The 24,583-nt window shown below is 39.0% G+C and overlaps 1 protein-coding gene across 4 annotated transcripts in view; it reads left to right on the top strand.

Moving 5' to 3' along the window:
- The window catches only part of ARID1B (AT-rich interaction domain 1B), a 328,666-nt gene that overhangs the window by 80,751 nt on the left and 223,332 nt on the right, over nucleotides 1-24,583 (top strand). For all 4 annotated transcript variants that reach the window (XM_033054063.2, XM_033054062.2, XM_033054065.2 and 1 more), the window contains exons 3-4: nucleotides 2,271-2,417; nucleotides 21,802-21,912. In XM_033054063.2, coding sequence (XP_032909954.1) covers nucleotides 2,271-2,417; nucleotides 21,802-21,912 — 258 coding nt within the window. The remainder of the gene's footprint in view (nucleotides 1-2,270; nucleotides 2,418-21,801; nucleotides 21,913-24,583) is intronic.

Here is a 24,583-nt window from a genome sequence, read left to right as displayed (position 1 = left end):
ACTCAGTCTGTCTGGGAGGAGTTGAAATCTCCCCCTGATCAATCTTGCGGCATGCCTTTTGCTGGTCTTGCTACTGTGCTGCTGTCAGCGTTGGTCTGGCCATGCATGGTGGTTCCAGCACTCAATCTTCTTGATCTGACCAAGCTCCAGATCTCTGCTGCTTGGTGAGATGGAGTTTCATTTTGATTAGTTTTTAAATGCTGTGTAGCATGTAATGTTACTTTGTTATTAGCTGTCTTTTCCCTGAATTTGTATCCTAGGATGATGCCTACTAGAGACCTCAGAAATTATTTCCTTTCTACCATATTTCTCATATGACCACTGTTAGTGCTTTTGTTTGCAATTTGGTGTTCCAGTGATCCAGTCCACCCCTCTTTGTGCAGAAGTCCATGTATTGTTGAAATTTCTTATTGCCACTCTATTTACTCTGCAGTCACTGCATGTCTGTTTTTCATTCTTTGATTATTCTTCACTTGATGACCCAGAATCTCTGTGTCTTGATTTGATGTAGTAATAGCATGCTTTTTAACCATATGTTCTTCTAATCCCCTCTTAATTTTAAAATTTTACTTTCTTGTGCCTTATGTACCAGTGACCTGGCTCCTATGTTCATGTGAACTCCAGCTCTCCTGTGCAAGTGTCTGTATTCTAGAAATATTCTGGTTGCTCATGAATCTGATCTTTTGCTTTGTTACCATCCTGTCAACTGACATTCAAGTTCTCTTTTTTTTTCTTTTTTCCAGCAGCCCATATTTTACTGTCTGGATATCTTTCCTTTTCTTCCCAGTGTAACTGGAACCCAGATGGGCCACAACATAGGTTTCTCCTCAGCATTTACTAGGAACCAGTCCAGGCTCTGTGACCTTTGCAGATGATGGGCAAATCACCATGTGGTCTTCTGTCAGATCCCAGACTCCAGCTGTCTGTTTGCCTGATGATATTCCAACACACCCTTTTTAGTTTGCGTTATAAAGGCCTCATTTATGCATCATCAGGGAGAGGGTATTTGTCAGAAAGGGTTACTTTGGTCACAGAAACATTCAACTGCTAGTGAAATTATGGGAAAGGAAATGGAAGTGAGGGCGAAGAGAGCAAGTGCAGGAGTGAGGTTACAGTGCTGACTTTAGGGGTAACCAAGAGGTAGGACTGCCAACTTCTGGCAGAAGTAACAGGAACACATCAAGTTGTGATAATAAAAACAGCCTAAGCAGGTGTTTAAATTTGACTTTGTATTATTATTATTATTATTATTATTATTATTGCCTAGCAAATAGACTTGAATGAATGTAGTAAATTAACTTTAGGTTGAACAGGTATGTGTTTGCTTGTTGAATAAACTGATTTATCATTGTATCAGATTTCAGTGGGAACAGTTCAGAGATCAAAGCATTTCAGATGTGCTCAGGTATTTGAGTCACTTGCTTAGGGCAGGGATGTACAGGACCTACAGGAGGTCCATTCTTGAAGGGAGAAGTTGTGTGCTGCATCTGTTATTTTTATGAAATCATATTTAATTCCAGAGTTTGGGGAAAAGCATAGGTAACTAAAATCAGGAAAATCTGGGCAGGATATCAGTGTGTTTTTTCAAATACCTCGAGAAAATGTCAGTGTCTATTGATACAAGGCTTATAGACTAAACCGATGGCAGAAAATTTCTCTGACATTGTAATTGACTTGGTTTTGATTCTAACTTAAATTCTCAGTGTGTGCACGTTCTCAGTACCTGATAAATGTTCCAACCGGTGTGTAACATGTTATTTTGTTTTGTTGTTATTTTAAAAAAAGTATATATCTTAGTAGGGGGCAGAAGACTAAGGGAGATTGCACTTGACAAAACCAAAATCATTTCTCCTTCAACGTCTGTTTAAGAGTTGTGCCTTTTTTCCGCAATTCTTGGGTCAGTGCATCAGAGTGATTCCTCTGTTGATTTGCCTCAGTAGTGTGCCCATGGAGAGCAAATATTTCAAATAACTGCTTCTGTGTTTTAAGGGTGGGTATTACAGAATTGTGATGTTCAGAAGTGTAGCATTTTCCTTAGAAGCTCTTCCTGAAAAGAGTAACTATGCAGGGCACTTGGGCTTACTGCTCCTGCTAAGGCAAGAGGATCTAAGGGCTCCCATTAGCTGCTGAGTAAAGGAATCAGACCGCTGAGTCAGGTGTGTAGCTGAGGATGTCACTTCTGCTGAGGTTGCCATATGGGTGGGACATAACTTGATTTCATGTCTTTCTGCTTCCACTCATGTATTTGCTTTGCTTGGTTCTTCCAACAGATCCCACCTCAGTATGGTCAGCAAGGTGTAAGTGGCTACTGCCAGCAGGGCCAGCAGCCGTACTACAACCAGCAGCCGCAGCCCCAGCACCTGCCACCCCAGGCACAGTATCTGTCGCAGGCCCAGCAGAGGTACCAGGCTCAGCAGGTAAGCACTGTCCTCCACTACTGACACTCACCTTGGGGCTGGAAGTGTAAAAGGGACCTGTGTGCAGTGAACCAAACCCACCCCTCATTTTTTCATGTTAATTGCGTAACAGTAATTAAATACTAAATTGGGCAAAGTTAAATAAACATGGAATCAGACCAAATCCTTCTGAATGGTCTTTAGGATATATGCACAAATTCATCTGCACACATCTTCAGAATTCATTTCATACCACTTTTTTAGGGTAAAGCCAGTGTATATGTCCCAGCCACTATTAACTGTGCTTTTAAAAACAGGTAACACTTTCTTTATAAGGTATCAGTGGATGCTGGAGCTTGTCCTTGCTTTTGTTTTGTTGTTTCCTCACAAGGCAGACAGTTGAGAATTCCTGCATCTAATGTGACCACTGCTGTTTTGGGGTTTTTGTGGAGGAGTTCACGGCACTTGGGGGTTGCTGTGTCAAGGGAGCTTCTTAAAAGATATTTAAATGGATATTGCAGCTATTAATTTGGATGTTGTCAGTTTGCACATCCAGTTAGTGAAACTGCACAATTCGTTATCCATTACTGGTTTTGAACTGTGCTCTTTATATTAAGCATTAAAATTAATTTAAAGTGATTCCGTTTTTAACCAAGATCAGAAGTGATAATGTATGGGTCTGGTTCCCAGAGCTGAAGAAGCACTTGGATTTTAGATACTGAACAAAATGGATGTGCATAGCTGATGCAACTGAACATGTAGGCTCAATTCTATCTGCAGTCTCAGCTCTGTTAATCATGGAGAGGTGATCTGGAAATGGGAGGATGAAACTAAAGCATACTCACCATCCTGGGAAATCTAACAAAAGTGAGTTGCTCAGGACTGGATATTAGTGGAAGCATCAGCACTTGCTGCAAGTCGCTGGGGAATTCTGTCAGGCATGTTTGATTAACATTTTGGGATTATGCTGGTGCAATGTAGAAATCTCAGCTTGAAATAAAAATAGTGTGCAAAATAAACTAACAAAAGATGCTGTAAGTGGCAATGATACTGGAGACTCCCCTCCTTTGACTTTAAAATAAAGCTATGATAATTTCACTGTGTAATTACATGTTAATTTTTCTTCATCTACATTTTAAAATTCCATTGAGAATTTAATTTTTTCATTAAAATGCTGGATGGTTTATGAAATAGAATTCTTAATTGTATCTATGATATTCTTGTAAATGTCACCACATTCTGTCTTTTGGATTTATATGTAACTGCAACTTTAAAGATTGCAGTTGTGTCTTTAAATTTAATTTTCTTCCTTTTTACTTTACCATTAAATGCTTGATTTCTCTATGACTTGAAAAATACTGTTCATGAGCATCTTGGTGAAGTCTCAGCAGATAAAGACCTAGTAATGCAGCCTATAAGATAGAAGAAACACAGCTGCTCCAATGTCTACATATCACAGAAATGAAATGGGTTTTCTGCTACCTTGGACACCTTGTCAAGTTTTAAATATACTGTTATTTGAAATGGATTGAATATTTTGGTTTAAAAAATACACAAAACATTCCAACTTTATAGGCCTTAAGAGTAGCAAGGTACTGATTTATCGGTTGATAGGTGTTCCAATTACATCATTTGCTATCATAGCTGGGAAAGAGAAGGTTTGTGCAGTGAAGTGAAAGGGATCATAGAAGGATGAAGGCAAAATTAGAGTAAAGCCTTCCATATATTTTGAATTTCTGAGAACTGGATGAAGAGAAAGGTAGGGGCAGATTCACAGGTAAAAGATACCAGCCTTGATGTAGCCAAATTCCCTTTTTGATGATTTGAAGTGACTCTGAAGGACGGTCTAAATCCAGGCTTTGAGGGTGATACAGGCATCTAAAGGTCAGTAGTCATTTTTTGCCTTAATCTGCAAGTTGAGATGATGCATTAGGTCCTCAGCAATACGCCCTTGCAGTTGGTGGTCCTTTCTGTGAGAATTTTACCTGAATTCTTGATGGTTCGTGAATGACTGTTCTTTAGCCTCTTAAATTTTGAACTCTGATCTCAGGTTCTGGATTACATGATAATTTTACTGTGTGATTGGAGTATTTGCGTGTAGATAGGACTATTTAGTAAAAATAATAAGTAAACACCTTGAACCTTGCTTCTTTCCCAATCTCCAGATCAGTTCCATGGCTACTCTTTCCCCTTTCTCAAGAAGAATCAGCAGGTGAACACTTCTTCTGTCATATTTCTCTGTATACCCTCACCACTGTGAGCTTTCCCATTCTTTGAGAACTGCTCTTCTAGTAAACAATTCCTAACACAAGAAACGAAAGGCTTTATTTCTGACACCTCAGCAATAGTGTTCTTTCTCTGCTGATAATGCATAGTAGGATTACCATCAAGTGGTAACCAGTGTGGAATACAAAAATTAATACTAAACAAACAAACAAAAAAAAAGTTGGGAACATATGTCAAATTCTGCTGCTGACAGAAAAAAATTGAAAACTGTGCTTACTTAAGCATACATATCTCTGCTTGTATGAGACTGATTACCTTTGCAAAATAAAGATTATAATTTATTTAATTAAAATTTTAACAAGAGAAATAGGAGCAGGTACTTGTTTAGTTTTAGGAGAGGTACCAGTTTGGGGAATGTGGGTGAGAACAAAGCCAAACTTACTTCAGGGACACAACGGAAGGACAAGAGGCAGTAGGGAGACACTAACAAGAGGGACATTGCATTTCTGTAAAAGAAAGAAAGAAACAAACTCAAAAATTATAAATCCCACAAAATCCCAGAAAGACTGGAATCTCCATCACCTGAGAAATTCAAGTAGACAAAGCCCCCGAGCACCCTGTTCTTGCTAGGCTTACTTTGAACTGGAGATCTGACTATATGACCTCTCTCTGAAGATCTCTTTGAATATATGTGATTGTGTTGCTTTGACTTAAAGCCAGCTTTACATATTTTAAATGCAATTTTCAGATAAACTACAGAATCATGTATTACCTGTTGCACCAGTTGGTGTATCTTTCTTATTTCTGGTCCTAAAAATATCAGTACATCCTGTTTATATAATCCTGTCAATTAGAAAGCTGAGGTAGTTTCAGTCATACAATCTGTCATCCTTAGTTTTGCTCTTTCTTTTCAGCTTGCAAATTAATTTCCTTTGTGTTTTCTATATTCTTCATTAACCATTTTTTTGTCTTTCTGTATTGATTTTGTGGTGTGAGAGTGATTGAATTGGTTTTACTTCAGGAAGGAGAAAAGAAATGCTAGATTGAGGAAAGAAGGCTTCTCTAATTTGCCTTCTTTTCCTGACTGTATTTTCTTTATTTCTCTTGTATTTATATCAAGCTACTTGTTTTGGAGATTATAAAGCTGAAAATAATGTTTATTCTGTCTGGATGACAGACTTGTTCTTGCCACCAGTTTCCTTTTGTATAAAACCCCATAGTGTGAAGATCTGGGTGGTCTGTTATAGGGACAAAACTGATGTGAAATTTCTTGCAGATGATGTTTTATTTTTGCTCTTTTGTGAGTGAGCTCCTGAGGTCAGGTATAACTCTGTGTTGTGCCTTAGAATTGGTGCTCATCTTCATTTCTCACATATTGTAGAAGTGTGAAGCCATTGCTGTTTTTCCTTGACTCACTTGAATTCAATATGCAATCTTGTCTAATAAAAGTAAACCGATAAAACAATTTCTGGGACTGTTCCAGTGACTTGTGACTTTCATTCTACTAATAAGCGTAGATGGGAAGGAGGAGAATGGGATTTGTTTGAATGTTTGAACTGTTAAGTTGTTTAGATCTTTGTTAAATTGATTGCATAGTAGGCAGAAAGGGAGTTTCATAAGAGGTGATTTGATAGTAATACTGGCACAGTTTACTATAGAACCATATTGTAAGCCAGCATCAGTCATCCCCTCTTCATATCGGGAGCCTACTGTGTAAAAACCATTAAAGGAAGAGCTTTGTTTTAAGCAAATTTATTGCAGTAGCAGATTCATTGATCATTAGATATTGCCAGTGGATGTAGATACTGCCTTGGTTGGTTTTTTGGTGTTTTTTGGTTTTTTTTAACGTCTTTTTGCCTTTACTGCTCTTTAAAAGAAAAAAGAGAAAGAAAGATGTGCTGCACTGCTCTAGTGTTGCCCTTGGCAGGGTTTTTCATCTTGAAATGGCATATAATGAATAAATGCTTCGCTTGTTTTTGCAGTTTTAAATCTTTTGCCATAAGTAGAAGTGATATTTTGCTCAAGAATGTCATGTAATTGCAAACTTAAACTGTCATCATTAAACATTATTTTGTTAAGATAGTGTGATGTATATTTTTGGTTTTTATGCTTTCCAACTGGCTTGTAAACAGCCATGTTTATATATTTCCTTGCTTTATGTAGCATGTGTTCATATGTATCAAGACAGAAATGTGCCTTTAAGCTTTATTGTGTTATTTTATGAATTGGGACCATATCAATTTTTGACAGATGAAATGGATCTGCAAAATAGTTATGGTCTCACTCTTAGTTAAACAAAAATAGTGATTTCATTTTACACCTACTGCTGTTACCCTGAATGAAGTCATCTTTTGTTTTACACCTTCCTGGGAAGCTCTCTGCTTGCAAGTTTCCAGAATAGAATGCTGATCCTTTTTCTCATGTACAGGCATAAGATTAAACTGGGAAGAAGTGTGGCAGGTCCTTGAGGTGGGGTATGCATGTGCCCTTTTCTGGGGCATTGGTCATTCTGGTTAACTGTATGCATGAAGAGTTTGTGTGTGTTTGCACATCATTTGTTGTGGTTACTATGGGGTTTTTTTAGGTAGTTCAGGTTCACTCTTTAGTCTGCTTTTACTTAAAAGGGGAAAATGTTTTATAAACAAGCAAACAAACAGCACTCTTTCACCCTCTCACAGGTTTTATTTAAATGTTCTAAAAGCTGGCCAAAGCATTGTTTGCCCCCTAGAATAATATACCTTACCTACTGATCTTGGCCAGATTTTTTTCCATCACAAACTGTATAGGACAAATAAAGAGCAGACTAACCAGTGGGTTTTTTTTTTTTTTCTGAGACTGAACCAGGGGACAAATGCAGTTTGGGCCAGTAGGAATTAGTGTATTGTTTTAGCAGTCCCAGATAGAAAGGCAGCTGAAGCAGGAAGTCAGTGTACATGAGTAGGTGGGAAGCATCTCTGGCAACACCTTGGTCAGTCTCTCCAGGCAGAGGATTGGAGACCACTAATGTTTCCATAAGGGGCTGCAACTTCTCTAAGTTTCCCTGAACTGGAATCAGTGGTTGGAATTAGTCTCAGTTTTAAGCCTGAGATGATGATGAGAATGTTCTTTCACAGACATCTGTTTCTAGTGTTGAGTCAGTGCAAGGTAGGACAGATAAAACATTTCCTGATTTGAAACAGTCTTTGAAAATGTGAACAAAATGTGAAACTAATTAATCTGTTTTCATGTCCAATCTGTATGACTGTCATGAAAACAGAACAAATTGTATTGTGGCAAAAAGCACCAAATTATTAAAGTGATTTTGGTACAATGAAGATGAAGTATTGTTTTTAAATTCAATCTGAGTTGCTAAAGTTCTTTAAACAGTATAATAAACAACATGTTAATTAACATTGTCAAGCTGTTTTGGGATGTAACACTGTACAAAAATAGTATTGTAATAATAGGAATAACTGTCATACATGCAAATACCAAATTCACTAGTAAGTAATACTGACACTCCTCAGTGAGTCCAAATTTGTATACTTCACTTTCTCTTTATAATAAGATCACTCTTAAGATACTAGAATTGGCACAGAATGACTGTACTGTAGTTTAACCTGAAATCCTTCAGACTTTAAATTGGTTTTAAGGACTACCACACTGCTGCACATGTCTTAAAGTTGTAATAAAAATAATTTGTTCTTCTGTGCTTTTTAAACTTTTGTGTCTGTAATCATTCTACCACTAGATGAGTGGTTGCACTTAATATTTGTTGGGTTATGAACCACAGGAAATCTAGGGAAGAACAAGCTTGTATGTTAATCTGACATTTGCTGCCAGGCATATAGGAGAGTATTCTTTGTGGAAGTTGGCTATTACAGTTATATGGGAACTCATAATCAAATTTAATGTTCAGAAGAGATAGTTGCCTGCTGTCAACAGCAATGGCTAACACCACTGCTTGTTGTGTACCATAAATCCTTCATGGCTTTCATCATCTCGGCAACAAAGATGCCTAGTGCTCAGTGTACACTCACTCCATTCTGAAATGCTGGAGTTGTTTTTAGCTTAGGAGCAATTATATTCTTTCCAGAGTGAAGAGGTACAAAGGAGAAGTAATTCCTGTAAAACATCTAATCCCAGGCTCGTGACACTAAGAACTTATACAGATACATATATATACTTTGCCAGCTTTTTCAGCCTCCCTTCTGAGGGGAGCTGAAATTAGGGACAAGGAACACCAATAGTACTATTTTGTATGAAGGCATGAGTTTTGGTACACTGAACCTTCTGTTGCCAGTGTGCTTCAGAGAGGTCAGATAGCTACCAAAAGGCATAGTGCAATATTGGCTTCTTGCATCTCTAGTCAAACTTGGCTGGCCTTGGGGAGCAGGGAAGGGGGAGCAGGCTTTCAGCAAATGGCTTCCAAACTCACACACTACGACTTAAGTCATAGCTTCTAGTCAAGCCACCAGTGACCAGCACCTGCTGAACACTGAAGTGATTTAAGAACTGTTGAATACTTAGGAACCATATTGTACTTGTGCATAAAACTGATTTATCCTTTTTGAGCCTTTCTTAAGCACCTGATATTTTCAGGAAGGACAAGAGAGGTTTGAACCCTTGTATGTTCAATGAGTACTTAACTGACTGAAATATTTGCCAGTTAGATAATGCTTTTATAAATTCTTATTTCATAATCATGATGGTGCTATGATAACAAACAAGTGTTAAGCATAAGGCTGTTTATCTGATGGAGGTTAATTAGCTCAGCTCAGGAGTTCAGTGAAACTGACTCCTGTGCTACTTCTCCCACTAGTGGGAATGGCTCATTATTGTCCATTTGGGGACTGGTCTGTTTGCTCATCATTGCTTATATCATTCCAGTAAATGTGTCAAACCTCTCTCTTTTTTTTTTTCTCAGTGATTTCTCTCTGTATTTGTAAGTTTATAATGGGTACTACCATGTCAGACTTGGAGAATAATCTTCCAGAGCCAAGTAGCTAGAAGGAATAGAGTCAGGCAGAAGAAGAAAGTATAATTGTCTGTAAACTCACATCTGAGCACAAACCCAAAATTGAGGGCATAGCACAGAGCACCAGTCACAGCAGCACAGGCTTGTTTTTGCTGAAGGCTTGTTGACCAAACCCAAAAATCGGCATTCAGCTTTAGAGAAGGCTTTCTTGACTCTGTTATCTTAAAGAGAGTGTTTACAGACATTGTGATCAATTTATGCAAATAAAAATCCAACTCCAGTCTGTTAGGCCTGAAGCTGTTAAAGTTAGCATGTATAACTGCACCTTACACATAGCTGTCTTTGTAGTAACTTGGATTTGTTAAGTGATACTACTGGGAAAGGAGAAGTACTTTATCTTGCAAAGTGGTACTACTGTTCATGTATAAAATGTAGCAAGCTTGTTTATACTTCTGTTTTGTAATCTTCTGAAGGACTGTCAGTGAAAGAATTTGTTTGCTTCTGAGTTGTCTCAACAACTGAACAGCACCTTCAGTTTCAAGTTCCCTCGTTGTAGTTAAACATTTTCTCAGTATGTATGTTCTTTTGCTGTCTTCATCTCTTAATGGTTTTCTGCTGAAAGCAGGCTTTTCCATTTGAAGGAGGAATTCTGAAGGTCAGCTTTCTTTTCCTGAGAAACCAGCAAGTGCACCTCTTCAGACATCTGCTGCTGATGGGAGTTTGATGATACCTGGCCGGATAGTCAGAGGAGATAGGTCAACGCATTGCAAACCTGTTTGGCAGGAATGTTCCTGACCTCCTGTATCCTGCTGGTTTTTAATTTTTATTCCTGTATTTTTGTATCATTCTGAGCCTGGCAGACACATTGCAGCTTTTGTGCTTGAAAAATATACAATGCTGAAAGGCTTGAGTCTTGATTTTTTTCATGTACTAAAATGAAGCTAGCATACAATATCATAAAGAATCTCTGGCAATGTAAATTGGAATTAATCTCCTAGGGAAAAGGAAGTCCTGTTTTGCTGCTTTAATTTTTAGTGGTCAGTTACTTACATGCAATCAGTTTGTTGATTTAGTGAGCAGTGTCCTGTGTCCATAACAAAAATCTTCACAAAGTATTTCAGTGCAAAAAACAGGGATGCTGAATAATTTGTTCAAACTAAAAACTTCAGCATTTATAAGTACAGTAATTCCACGAATACAAGCTGCACCATTTTGACCAAAATTTTGCTCCCACACCAGAAATGCGGCTAATACTCAGGAGTGACCAATATGTGAATAATTTTCTGACATTTTCAACCCCGGGAGTGCAAACCGATCGGGTCAGTGCAAACTGCAAAGTCAAGCACCTGACATTTACGCGGTTGTTACAAATTGGTTACTCTGTTGCGCGGCGGATGGAGCTGCTCTGTGCAGGCAGCACAGGGAGTGGGGAAGGCAGGGAGCTCTCTCCTGCTGGCCCCGCGGCTTGGGGAGCTCCTGTCTCCGCATGCCGCCGCCGCAGGAGTGGGGTGGCTCCATCCCCGCCTCCCACCACTGCCGTGGGTGCTGGCAGGCTCTGTGCCCCCCCTGCCACCAAGTGGCAGCGCCGAGCTGGGCCACCCAGCCCTGTCGGCAACCCCGAGCCCTCACAGCCCGAGCCGAGCCAGTAAACTCCGCCCTGCCGCGGTTCTGTTACTATTTGGCACCTTCGTTGCACGCGGGTCCTCGCTGCGAACGACAGAGCGGCTTATACTCAGGTGCGGCTTATTTATGGAAAAAGAACGAAATATTTGCCAACACCCGGCGATGCGGCTTATACTCAGTGTGGCTTGTGTTCATGAAATTACTGTAAATAATCCCAAAAGGAAACATTTTAGCTCAACTACAAAAACTATGTAAAATCTATAATGGATCTAGTATGCTATGCTTAAAGTAAGGCCTTTTTCACGAGTTTAGAAACATGGTAAGATACACGTATCCAAATGTATTTCTTAAAGTTCTCAAATCAGTGGTTTGGCTTCGATCCACAAAGTATTGTTGTTGTTATGATGATGATATTATTTAAAGTTTCTGAGTTCTGATTTCTCCCAGTATTTAAATCACAGAAGGTTAATTAAAGCAGTTCTTTATTTTGCAATTGCTGTGGAATATTAACCTCACAAAGCCTGCATTAAATCAGTGAAGTGACAGAATTGCATTTGCTTTATAAAATAACTCTACAAGAGCAAAGAAAAGCCATTTATAGTTCAGTGCCATTAATTGCTTGGCATTTAGATATTAGCATAGGAGTCAATTAATTAACTTGATAGTAAAACTACTGGAATTCAGGCTGATAAAAACTATTTTGTTGTAGGAGATTAGTGATCATAACTATTGTTGCTCCCCTTACCACTCTCCTTACTACTCAAGGAGAATTTTCTTTCTGTGTTATTCTGAGAGCTAAATTAATATCCCAGAAATAATTTTATCCATACCTTTGAAATTTAGCAGTATGTTAAACAGAATAGTGAGTTTCTCAAAAGATACCTGATCATGTAATTGTTATTTACTTTATGATCCACTAATCTGATGGCTGTTCAGTGACAAAAGTTATCTAGGCAAATATTTTAGAATATAAAGGCACAAATGCTGTTCTAAGAAAAATTCCAAAATGCAAATAGGAATAGCATTCTGAATTAAGTGATCATGTTATAAAGTGTGAGAACTACAAATAAATCTAAGTGGTTGGGGTTTTTTTACTGTTTGTATTGGTTGGTTGGTTGGTTTGGTATTTTAGTTTTGTATGAGCAGTATATATTCCAAATTTCAGTGGTCTTGTAAATTGCACCTCATGTCCAGTGGCAATATAGCAGTATTCTCCTACGGGCTTTAAATTAACACACATTTTTTTCCTCAGAGGTAGGGAAAATAAGTTTATTAATATTCCTGGCATGAAGTCTAACACTGCATTTTTTGGCTGCATGCATTTTCTTTAATAATTGAAGCTGTTCAGTATACATATATTTAGTTTTGTTTTCTGTATTTTGCATTGGAATTTCGTTGTTGAGACAATGTATTATCTGAATATTGACCAGCATATATTTCATTATCATGCATTCATTATCCTTCCCAGTATTTTCCTTTTGCTGACACCTTTTCCTGCCATAGTAGATTTTGAATAGATTTTGGAGCATGCAGCTGAATTGTTACAGGGTGTTTTAGTTGTTGCAATCAGATATGTACAACAAAGAATGAAATGGCAAATCAAAATAAATAAGATACCACTTTAAAAAACAAGTTTACCTTTACATGTTGACAAAATTATTTGGTGTTTATGTTGCGGAAGATAGGAGAACAACTGTTGGTCTTGGTGAGCTGTCCCTCAATAAATCAAGCTCTGGAAGAATACAGCCTCTCTCTTTGTATCTTCCTCGTGTTTATCCCTGACTGCCAAGAAGCTATCTTCCACATGCATGTTTTTAGGTAGAAGGCTAAATAACCAGCTATAACCAGTCTGGGATATGTATCTCTGCCTAGAGAATTCATGAAGATTCTTCTTCTTCACCATCACAAAAATTAGAGGATTATTGTTGCTTTATTACGTAGTAATCCTTTACCAACTCTTAATGAACATCAATGTTTTTTCATTGCTGTGTTAAAGAGTAGTCAGTGGTCTGGTCTCAGAGTTTTAAGTTTTCACCATTTCTTTCATTTGTCCACCACCCTCTTACCCCCTACTCCTGCCACTCTCAGCAGCAGCCCAGCTGGGAATATTTTCTTTTGAGAAACTGTGGTGGTTGCAATGGTTAGTGAAGACTTTTCTATCTCAAAAGAATAAAGAAATAGTTTACTGCTGTTGGTTTAAACTGTTGTATCGTGCAGTCCATTGAATTGCTTCTATGTGTGGGCACTTCCTTTTGGAAAGTACTGTTCTTTTTCCACCCCTTAGACTAAGATATTGTTCCATGTGGTGGGCTGGATTTAAAGATTTTTGCACAGATACTCTGTGTCTTCACAGACTGCAGGGAAAGGGAGGATGGTAATGCAGCTGATTTTCTACTTCCAGTAGCCAGCCCCAAATGTAACACACTAGCGTTTACACATACTGAAAAACAAAGTTAGCCAAAACAGTAGAGACCAGTTGAGAATACCTTCTTTACCAAGTTTATTACAGATTTTTTTGCATGTGAGCTTCAGCTCTGTTCAGTTTTTATTCAAGGGCTCTGTGTGGTGAAGTATTAGAGAGTAAGTTAGACGATGTCACGGGACTGTGATATAAATTGTCTGTAATACAATATAGCTGTATATGTGAGGGACAGGAGCTAGGAAGCAAACCTCTCTAGTCTGTTTTTGTTTTTTTTTTCTAATATCACCTCAGTGATGTTTTGCAGTCCTTCCTCACTGATTTGCAGGTTTTCATGAGCCTTTAGATGAAATCCTGACTTTTACCTCAAAGCACAGACACAGACTAGCCCCTAAGAAAACACTGAAGTAATGTTTCCCAGTCTTGAGTGAGTAAGTCTCATCCTTGGGTACCTAGCTCGATTAGCCTAGAGGTAGCAGCTGCTCTCGGTGCAGCTTTTCTCTTTATTCTGTAAGCTGGCTTCAGGCTTTCAGCTCTGCTGTAAGCTGCGGGCAGTGCTCTGACCTCATTTCTGCCAGCGAGCTGTATGCTTGGGAGAGCTTCCTCGGTGGCAGCAGGCAGTCTGGGCCAGGCTGCTGCCCTCTGGGGCACAGAGACCCCCAGCTCTCTGCTTCTGCAGCAGCCGAATTGAAAGAAATGGCAGGTTTTAAATCCTGCCCCTCTCCCACCTTCTGCCGGGTTTAGCTGTTTCTTTGGGGTGTAGAGCTATTTCTCAGCCCAGCTTCACGTCTCGGGTCTGCTGAAGCAATGCATTCCTCCTGGAGTTTTAGCAAGGACTAGTGTTGCAGGGCAGGATGCTGGATGGCACAAAATCTGTAAGTCATCACATTAGCATAGTAGTCTGTTCCAAGTGACTATAAAGAATAGGACATGCAAAACCAGCCTGTTTTTTTTTTAAAAAAAAAACAAACTTTTTTTGTTCTGTAATGTTTTAAATACAGCTTTGTCAGTGAAAAAATGGCAGGGAGGGGAAGGAGGGGGTGTAGAAAATGAAAGCGTGGTTGGACTGTCAAGCCTTGTGAGTTTTTTAGGAAAATTCCAAAAAGCTCTGTAAACATGGGGAAATGCATGGAAATAAAATTATCATTTTACCCCTCATTTCCAAGTTGTATTTCTCAGATTACTTCTTTGGACTCTCTCTCATCTCTTTATTTACACTGGAACTTTAGATCTGTAGAACAAAATCCTACCTTTTCTGCCTGTAAATGAAGAGCTGACAGGTGTTTATCAGGTTGTGCAATGTGCAACAGTCACATTTTAATACAAACATCAAACTGGCCTATTTTTCTTGTGGCATGTTACAAGTATGAGAGAGGAAAACGTGAAGAAATGTCTTGTTTCTGATTAAATCCACTATTGATATGCTCTGTGATCCATGGAATGCAATAGTGGCGAAAGAGAAAAAGCAAGATAAGGGTTTCTGAGAATGATTTCATCTTGGAGCTCTTCTTGCATCACTTGCTTAATGTGGCTCCTGGAGGCCATATAGCAAGACACATGTGAAAATGGACTAGAACATTTAGAAAGAGAGACCCTTTTGTCTTGTTAGTTGGCTCAGGTTACCTAATATGGGACTAGAAGCTGTGTTGTCCAAACAAAAAATCTTCCTGTAAGATGTGGAAAGGTTTTTTTCACCCTGTGCTTAAAATGTTTTCAGTGTATTCTGCAGCAAAAAGCCTTTGATATTTAGATAGTCTGACTTGCTAATAATTTCCTAAGAATTCTGATGAACTGATCCTTAATAATAAATTTACTTACCTAAGTATCTTTTGCATCAACTACTGTATAGTGTATTTTTTTCTTCCCTCTGCAGTGTCTTATGACTTAACTTAGATGTCATTTCATGATGGAATTGCAAAGGGAGAAAATTATGTTACCATTGTAAATTAAAAAAAAAATCAGCCTAACAAAAGATGTCTAGGTAATAGTAAGTTTTAGAAAGAAACTGCAGATATCTTGGAAAGGACAGTATTAATAACATTGAAGAAGATGAGGTGTCTTAGGGACAATGATTGGTCTGCACTTGAGGCATGCAAACTGGCAGGTTTTCCCAATGTCTCCATGTACGTGGTAGGATTTTTCTCTTACAGATTAGTTATGATTTCTGGATTAATTTCTCCTCTTCAAAAAGGAAGGGATTATTTTGCTTTGTCAGTTTTCTGAAGTTGTTGATTGCTTTTAGTACCTGTAAAGATGTTGAAGACCAAAGTTAACTTGGTGATGCAGAGATTCATCTTTGTTTCTGAGGGCATGTTGCTGCCCTGGCAAATGACCTGCAAGAGCAGCAGTTGCTGCTCACCAGTCCCACTGAAACAGCAGTCAGCAAGGCAGCGTCAGCATGTTGAGGGAGATGCCAGCCCACTGTTGCCGTTCTTCAGGACCGCTGCGTTTTCTCTCTCCATTCAGGTTGCTGTGGTGGTGGTAGAGGGTTGGCTTGAAATGATTTACGTGTTCTGGTTGTGAACAAGGTTTATTCAGTTCATCACGTAAACACAGACTCGCGTGTTTAAGAGGATTACCAGACTGCATTGGTAATCCACCTCCGGTGGGTAGCATACTCTTCTTTTTTGTTGGTGTAATAGTTGCTGGGACCAACAAAACAATTTTTTTTCCTGCAATGACCTATTCCTTCTGTGCAGCAAGAGACTTGCTTGCTGGTTTGTGCACATTGCTCTCCAGCTTCAAGATACTAATTTTCTTCAAGGCTTTACAGGCCTCTGTTTCATTTTTTCCTTCCCCATTTCTGATTCATAAAATTCAAGATATATGTATGTATTTCTTCTTGACCTAAGCACTTCTGCAATAGTCCATCTACATCCTGCAGGACTTCTGCAGACTATCTGGCCAGGATTCAAGCAAACGTCTCTGCTCCTTTGTCCTTAGTGGATCATTCCCCACAGGGCTGCTTGCATGAGACTTAGTGTTACCTGTGCCCTTGGGCATAACATTTTTTCTGAGTGCAGCCTTACCTGCAGTATTCCTCTAACAGGTTGGCTGGCCTTTGTTGTCAGTTTTGTGCTACCAGAGAATATAAACTTGGGAGGTGACGTATTTAGGTATTAGGGTTGGGCTAGAAGTTGGCTGTTTAGGATATGTCACTATTCTGGTAAGTAATTTTTTTCTTTATTGTAGTCTGTTAGTGCAGGAGGTGGAAGCAGGGTAGATGTGTTGATACATATTTGTCTACACAGAATGAATAGAAGCTTGGTTGAGTGGTAACAAGGCATGTCCCTCCAGCATAGCCCCCTAACACACCACTTGTCTTCTTTCTGTTCAGTAGTATTCCTCCAGAGATGATTAAAATACTCTTGTATTGTAGGGCTGTCCACTTCTCTTGGCTGCTCTACTGGGTTCTGATTTCCATTCTCAAGTGGTCTGAGGCAAAAAAAAAAAAAAAAGAATTAATATTTGTTTTCAGTTTTGCTGTTGTGACATTGCTATAGTTTTTGCTGCTCTCACACCTGAAGTCTTCTTAAGATTCACCCACTGAATCAAGAACATCAGCTAAAATAGTTTTTAATGAGTTTTTTTAAAATTGAATTCTAGCATATTATTTTCAATAAATTATCTTCTTTGTGTTTAACCATCATGTACTTATCTTCCTGGGTGGTCATGTTATCCTTCTGAAACTCACTGCAGTAGAAATGAATGAAGCCTGAATGACATTTCTCACCCAGCCCTCCTTTAAATGTGGTTTTCCCTCAAACATTAATATTTTCACTATGCTTTCATTTTCCATTAAAAAATAATTTGAACTGTTAATAATTTGATCTAATTTCTTCAGCAGAACTTAAAACAAATGTGCATTTCATCTACGTGGTTTCAATCATCTTTGGTGCTATATTAATTCAGATTTGCAGAGAACACATCCATGTGGACAGACTTGCTTGTCTTAGTCTAGGTCCAGCTAAGAATGAAAGCATGACACTAATTAGCATTTCACATGAAGAAAGGAAAAAGCTATCTGGCAGTGGCCTGCTCCAAAGTGGTTGCAGTGTAATTGACTCCTGCAAGTGTGGAGCCAGGCTCACAGCTGGCTGCTGCCAGAGAAGGGAAGTTTCCTTCCTCTCTTGTTCACCCAACCCTTCCCAAGGCCAACTCTACTCAGTAAGCCATGATAAAACTGAGGGTGAAGGGGTTACTTACCTGACAGGTTTTAAGTTGCACCATCTAACAAAGCTGTCTAATAAAGACCACTAATACAAACTAAGGGATGTGTGTCCAGCTGCAAGAATTGTGGGAGGCAGAAACAAGGAGCCTTTGACATTATTGCAGGCCAGTATGTAGGCTCACTCCATCACTTTAAACCTGTGGCAGGGAAATCCCAGACCAGGATTAGAGCCTATGAAAGTCTGTAAGATGAATACAGTAAAGAGAACAGGAGGGATGAAAATATCCCGTTTCCTCCCTTACTCCTTATACTACACACATCTTGAGCTCCATATACCTCAATTTGCAGAAAAAGCTGAAAGTGTACATAAATAGGAGGTGAATAACTGGTCCAGGCTCTGTGGATGATAAGCAGATGGTTGTTGTTATTATTGCTCCCCAAATATGATAAGTATTTATGGATCAATTTCTGAACAGCTTACCCAATATACAGGCTTTAGGCTCTGTCTAGGCCTTTTTTTTGTCTACCTATTTTAATCATTAATGTGTTTTAAAAAATCTAAAGAAGTCTAAACCTCAGCTATTTTGAGTATATGTTTATGACTTGCTGATTATTTGTCCTTGTGCTTTTCTAAAATCTGATGGGGGAAACCCTGACTTTAGTTATTTTACAACTTTGTTGACAGTTTGTGCTGTAGCAGCTATGACATGATTGGGTTTGTGCCAAGTTGGGAAGTTCTGAGTGGAAACTTGTAGCCTTCTGTTTATAAAAGCCTGGGTTTCTGTCTTACACACATGCTCATCTATGGGAGGAAGGATTTTCTGTGATTCATAAAAAATCATAAGCTTTATTTTGAAAGCTGATGTCAGTGATGGATGAGATACTAGGAATCAAACAAACAACAAAAAAAGGTCAGGAATCCCAGGAGAAGACTGAGCCCCAGTATCAATGGGGAATTCCTCAGCCATGACTATAGCACAACACGTGGTAACATGTTCCTCTTCCCCTTCTGTTCCCTCTGTTCAGTCCCCGATAAATCCATTCCTAGATGCTAGGAAGAAAAATGACCTTTCAAAGCTGTGAGAATTGCCAATTCCATGCATTTCCTCAGTGACAGACAATTTGCTCTAATACTTCTGTCCTTATTTCTTATGTATCTCTGAAAATCTGTTGTAGCTATTCTGTAATGTGCTGTATGTTAACAAAGTTTCCAAATGCAGAACTGAAGATGGGCAGTAGGGATTTTCTCTCTTCTGTTTTTCAGTGAAAATGATACTAAGCACTACTTCGGTTGTGAAGCCAGCCTCTTAGTGAAATATGCTATTATTTAATCATTATGTTTAGGATATAAATGGACTGTTTTTATTGGGCAATACTTGTGTATAAACAGATAAAATTATACACACAGTCCCATGCATATTTCATCTGGGAGATTCCCATGCCTGCAGCTTACTGAGAGCAAACTGATCCTTTACTGCTCAAGAGCAGCTTTACAAGTTTCTTGTAATCCAAGTATCTACACAGCTTTAGAGAGAATGTAAGAAAGAGTTTGTAATCTCAGTCCCATTTGGAGTGCACAGGTGCCTGCATCATTAACAAACACAAATACCTGTATGTTTCCAAACCTCACCTAGAACTGAGCAAATGGATTTGATTTTTCCACAGACAGAAAGGAAAGCTCTATGAAAATGGTGCATTAAAAAAGACAAAGAGTGTTGTGTCTGGGGTTTTTAATGTGCTCTTCAGTGTGTGGAAAGGCATTTCATACAGAGTCTTCAAATACTCAGGTAAAAGTAAATTCCATTCAACCTGCAGTATTTCTCATGAGAAAGCCTGCTGTCTCTTCTCTCTCCTGCTCTGATCTCCCTGGAAATTTCAGTAGGAAGCAAGGTTAAAATCTTGCAAACATGTGGGAAAACCATGCTTGGTACTTTGTAAGGAAGAAATGGCTCTTGATTTTTCAAAATATAAAACAAGTTTTGCTTCCCAGCAAAATCCTGTAGTGTCTGTTTGGAAAAAGAAACAATTGTGTTTCTACAATGATGACTCCTAAACTGAATATTCCATTTATCCTTTTTCATCACCCTCAGTATAACTGTGTGGTTTTTGTTGTTGTCGTTTTGACAAGTGGTTTTTATTTGGTGTAATTTTTTAAGAATTAGGAAGAACAGCGTTGAATGCTGAATTAGAAGTTGAAATCTGGGGTTGCCGGGTTTATTGCGAATGCCTGTGTAGTGACAGCCCCAGCGTGCGTGAGTGTGGTGTGTGTGTGTGTGTGTGAGCGCGTTTTTAAATAAAAAGGAAAGCAGAGGTTTGCTCATTTGTTTGCCTATTGTGAAGCTGTCCTGCACCTTTCTACTCCTTTGTACTGGGGTGAAGGCTGCTGAATGGAGGCCTTGTGCCATTTGTTGATTTTAAACCTCACTGTTAATCCACAGGAACCTGCTGGTGTGCGCAGCAGGAGAGCTGTGTGACAAGTGGAAATCTGGGCGGGAGGGAGTGCGGGGGGTCACAGGGGATAATAATCATTCAGCCATCAGCCTTTGTCACCCTTAAGCCTAATTGTTACCCTCTGCTGGTAACCACATTGAAGTGCTGGCCTTTTAAGTGTTTCTTGATTTTACTTGGCACAGGCTTAGGGATAGGGTCATTTATTGCTGGGTTTATATCGTATCAGGTTTGCTGAGGTTTGTTTAATTAGCCCCATTGAATTTTCTGCATCTCTTAAAATAATCTGTGAGAGTCCAAATGGGTGAAAGGGGCTGAATGGAAATGGTACAATTGTTAACAAATTTCTCTCTGTCAGAAGCTGGGCTAAAACTGGAGACAGAAAGCTTTCCTGCTCTGCCAGCCAGCTGCCTTCTTGAGTCTGTGCCTGAGCTGCAGCTGTGGCTGTGGGCACTGGGCTGCCTGAGCAGCCCTGCACAGGCAGCAGCAAGGTGATGGTGGGGTGGGGCAGAGGGCAGCTTGCCTTGTCCTTCTGTGCCTTGCAGCTCCTGCCTGCTTCAGGTATGCCACAAAATCGAAGGCCTGAGGATGGCTGAAGCAAACTGAACTGATAGTAAACTAGGGAAGGGGAGAGGAGAGTTAAGTCATTTAAAAACAACGAAAAAGTGAGATATCTTTGCTAGCAGGAACTGGTTCTTCAACTTGCCCTGCCAGTTTTGCATGCTGAAGTCAGTATTGAGCTTTCTGTTGTTTTCCCTAAAGAAACTGGTGTAGAAGCTGCTGTAGAAGCTAAAATGAAGCCTGAATTTAAGGCTTTGCAATGGGCAAGTACCTCTGCGAGTGACTTGAGCTTGTGCTGGGGGGTGGGGGATGGGGTGCAGGACAGGAGGTTGTTTCATTGCTCCCGCCACCCGTGCATGGCGGGTGTTGTTTTGGGCCATTATCTATGACTGCTTGTGCTTGTGTAGAGATGAAAATACCCAGGTTATTGGCACAAGCTTTGGAGCTACTCTTCATCATGTGCCCTCAAACTCTTCAGACAGAATGTGCCACCAGCAGATGCAGCAACTGTGCTGTGTGCTATGACCTGATGGCCAGGGTTTGAAATTTGCGCCAGTAGTACTGATGGTAAATCCAGGGTTGTTACAGGAGTCTGATTACACAGCAATACTGTTTTCTAGTCCAGTCTTCCACCTGGCTCAGTACTTTATCAAAATGCTTGAGAATACGTCTTGGAGTAGGATGAACGTTTATGCTTGCTACTCATTCTTTTACAGTAAAATGGGGTCCTTTATTTAAGAGGTTTGGTTTTGTGTGTCTTCTCATGTTCCAGTGGTATGATTCCCTGCCTGCATCTCAGTTCCCTGGTTTTCTTTACAAACAGCACATCATAGTGGTACCTGCGTGGGTTTGAGACTTGTATCAGAAAGGTTTAACTAGTAAAAACTTCAGATCAAAAAAACCATCAGCACTCAGGTGTTGTATTTTCACCCTTCTGTGATGCACATTTAATTATAATTACTGAGTCAGGTTAATAATTCTTTTATAACTGTTGTTACAGGACATGTCTCAGGAAGGCTATGGAACCAGATCTCAACCCCCTATGGCCCCAGGAAAGCCTAACCATGAAGACTTGAATCTAATCCAGCAAGAAAGACCATCGAGCTTACCAGTAAGAAAATAATGTTTGTTTCAGTATTTTAAAATTGAAAGCACGTTACATACCAGTTCATTGCATCTGGGATGAGCAAATGAGAAGTAGTGAAAGAAGAAATACTGAGTAAGGTTGATGAAAAAATGGTTTTAAAAATATGGGAACAGATGTCTTGTATATGAGTGGACTTGCCTTAGGCTTGTTCTGGTTCAGAGAAGCACTGTTTATGCACATGCATGTTCTGTGCTTCTGCACATGTGTATTTACATAGAGGAAATGGATTAATTTTTTAACTTTAGGAATTCCATACTTGCACAAACCAATCTGGTGAGGAGGAGGCTTTTTTCTGTGTCCTTTTTTAAATGTTTTCAGTAGATTCTGGTTTAAAATGCTGGTACCAAGAGTTGTCTGTTCCAAACCCTCATCATCAGTAACAAGTTTGACATGTTAAATTCTGGTATTATCTATTACTACACAACTGTAGAAGCAGGAATGACAGGAATACTTAAGCTAGGTTGATTTTTGGTTAGGAGGTTATTTTGGACAATATTTATCAGCTTTTCTGAGCTCTATGCAGTCTACTGTGGGGGAGACAGCCCAAATGAATACACATTGTGAAGACATTGCAGCTACTTGCATTTTGGAACGTTTTATAATGGACAAAGTACTTAACCTTGTCTCTGTGCTCCTTGTGGTTTGGGGATTTTCTTTTTGTTAGTATAAACCAGCATGAATTTAAACCAACTCGAATATGTTCAGCTTAAATGATGGAAACTTTACAAACTATGTGACCTTTGTCTTGGAATAATGTATCAGAAATATGTAGGATATATCCGAGTTCAATGGATATGTATTCATTTGCAGTTGGCAGAGGGATCTCTCTGAAAAGTTTACTGTATCAAGATATCACTTGTATTTGTGAAATCTGGTAGTATGTTGTATATATAACCTCTGGCACATGGCACAATTGTAAATCCTTAAAAATAGGGCAATAAACATCTTCATAGCATTTTAAAGTTACATCTTTGGCACCTAGGAGAGTATATGTGCTACAAATTCTTTACATGACATTTGAGACATGCAAGTCTCAGGAAAAGCTATAAAAACTGGTATGAGGAGAGATACCCATTTGCTTTGAACATAGTGTTAATTTGACAGTTTTTCAGGAACTCTTTTTCAAACAGACTAATTTGTCTGAACAGTTCTCAAAAATGGATGCTGGTATGCTGGCAGTTACCTTAAAAATAGTAGCTCCTGTGGACATTGAACTATTTGGCAACAACTACCTAGTTTAAAAAGCAGGGATACTAAAAAGGACGTTTTATTTCCCAGGTTTTCGTGAACAATGTTTATTAGAGTAGACAGAAGTAAAGTTATTTATCAACTAATGTTCCGCTAATTTGCCTGTGTTTTTTCTTGAACAATTGTCCTACTTTTAATCCATGCTCTGTCCTATCTCCAGCATCATGATATTTAAGCAGAGTATTGGGTATTATCTGTGTCCCTGAGTGTTTGGTATATTTAGTAGCTCATAATTATTCTAGGTATGAGTAAGCCGGTTGTATTAACAGTGAATGTTAACCATTTTGGCCACTGAGCTTAAACTCTAAGTTGGTCCCGAATGCTGTTACTGAGACACCTAATTACTGAAAAGCTTTGATGCATAACCTCAGAGCACTTAATATACTCAAAAAACACTACTGTTTTCATGTGGAGGGGAATGGAGGATACTGTAATTCTGTATTTTGGTGTTGATATGGGGTTTTTGTTTGTTTTGTTTTTCAAATTTAAAAACAACTTCAATTCTTTGTATGTAGAAACAGGGTGGTTTTTTTTTTTTTGATGATCCATACATTAAAAGCTTTAATATAAATCTGTTTGGGGTAATGGTTTGAACATGGTGGTTTTTCCCTGAAGCAGAAGAGTTCTGTATTCTGTTTTAGACTGCTTATGAAAACCCTTGATCACTAGTCCTTGTTCAGTATTCCTGGTTAGCTTTAATTTGGTATACTCAATATGGCTTATTAAGCTTGCTTTTAGGGTAATGTGGTTCTTCAGGGTAGTAGTCAGTAAATTGCCTCTGTACAGTGAAGCTTGAAATTATAGCAGTGGTGTTAGGCTTTTAATAAAATTTAGTTATGTCTTTAGTTATGTTTCATAGTATTCTGGTATTTATACAATTTGCCCGTTATCTTTTTATTTCTTAAGGGCATTGTGTAAAATCATAGCAGCTATATAGCAAGCTTATACAAGTGTCGAAAAACAACAAAAGAGATGTAATACTAAATGGTGAATGGTTTTCTCTGATGTGACTTTAAAAAAAGTATTTCCCTTTGATGGATTTGAAGAGGAGCTGGCCACTTTCTGCAGCAGTGAATGCTGGTCTGTGTCACCCTTTGGGGGAATTTTTTCAGCAGGTTTGTGTCACAGTAAGCACAGCTAAACAGCTCAATAGTTGTTCCGTTTCCTTCACACATTGTATATAAAAGTCCTGGCATGAATGTTCCCATAAAGTTCAAAGCAGACAAATTTGTAATGTGGGTTGGTAACAAATGGCTACAAACAAAATATGGCTTTATTAGCTACTTCTAATGGCCTGTCAGATTCTATACAATGCTTGCTTTCCTTCTCCTAACTGCTCTGATATCTGGAGGGTTTGACCTGTGGGTCTCTGACCATGTGGAGTCAC

This window comes from Catharus ustulatus, chromosome 3 (genome assembly GCF_009819885.2).
Source record: "Catharus ustulatus isolate bCatUst1 chromosome 3, bCatUst1.pri.v2, whole genome shotgun sequence".
Lineage (NCBI taxonomy): Eukaryota > Metazoa > Chordata > Aves > Passeriformes > Turdidae > Catharus > Catharus ustulatus.
Note: the sequence above shows the minus strand (reverse complement) of the source record. Positions and strands in the feature narration are given on the sequence as shown.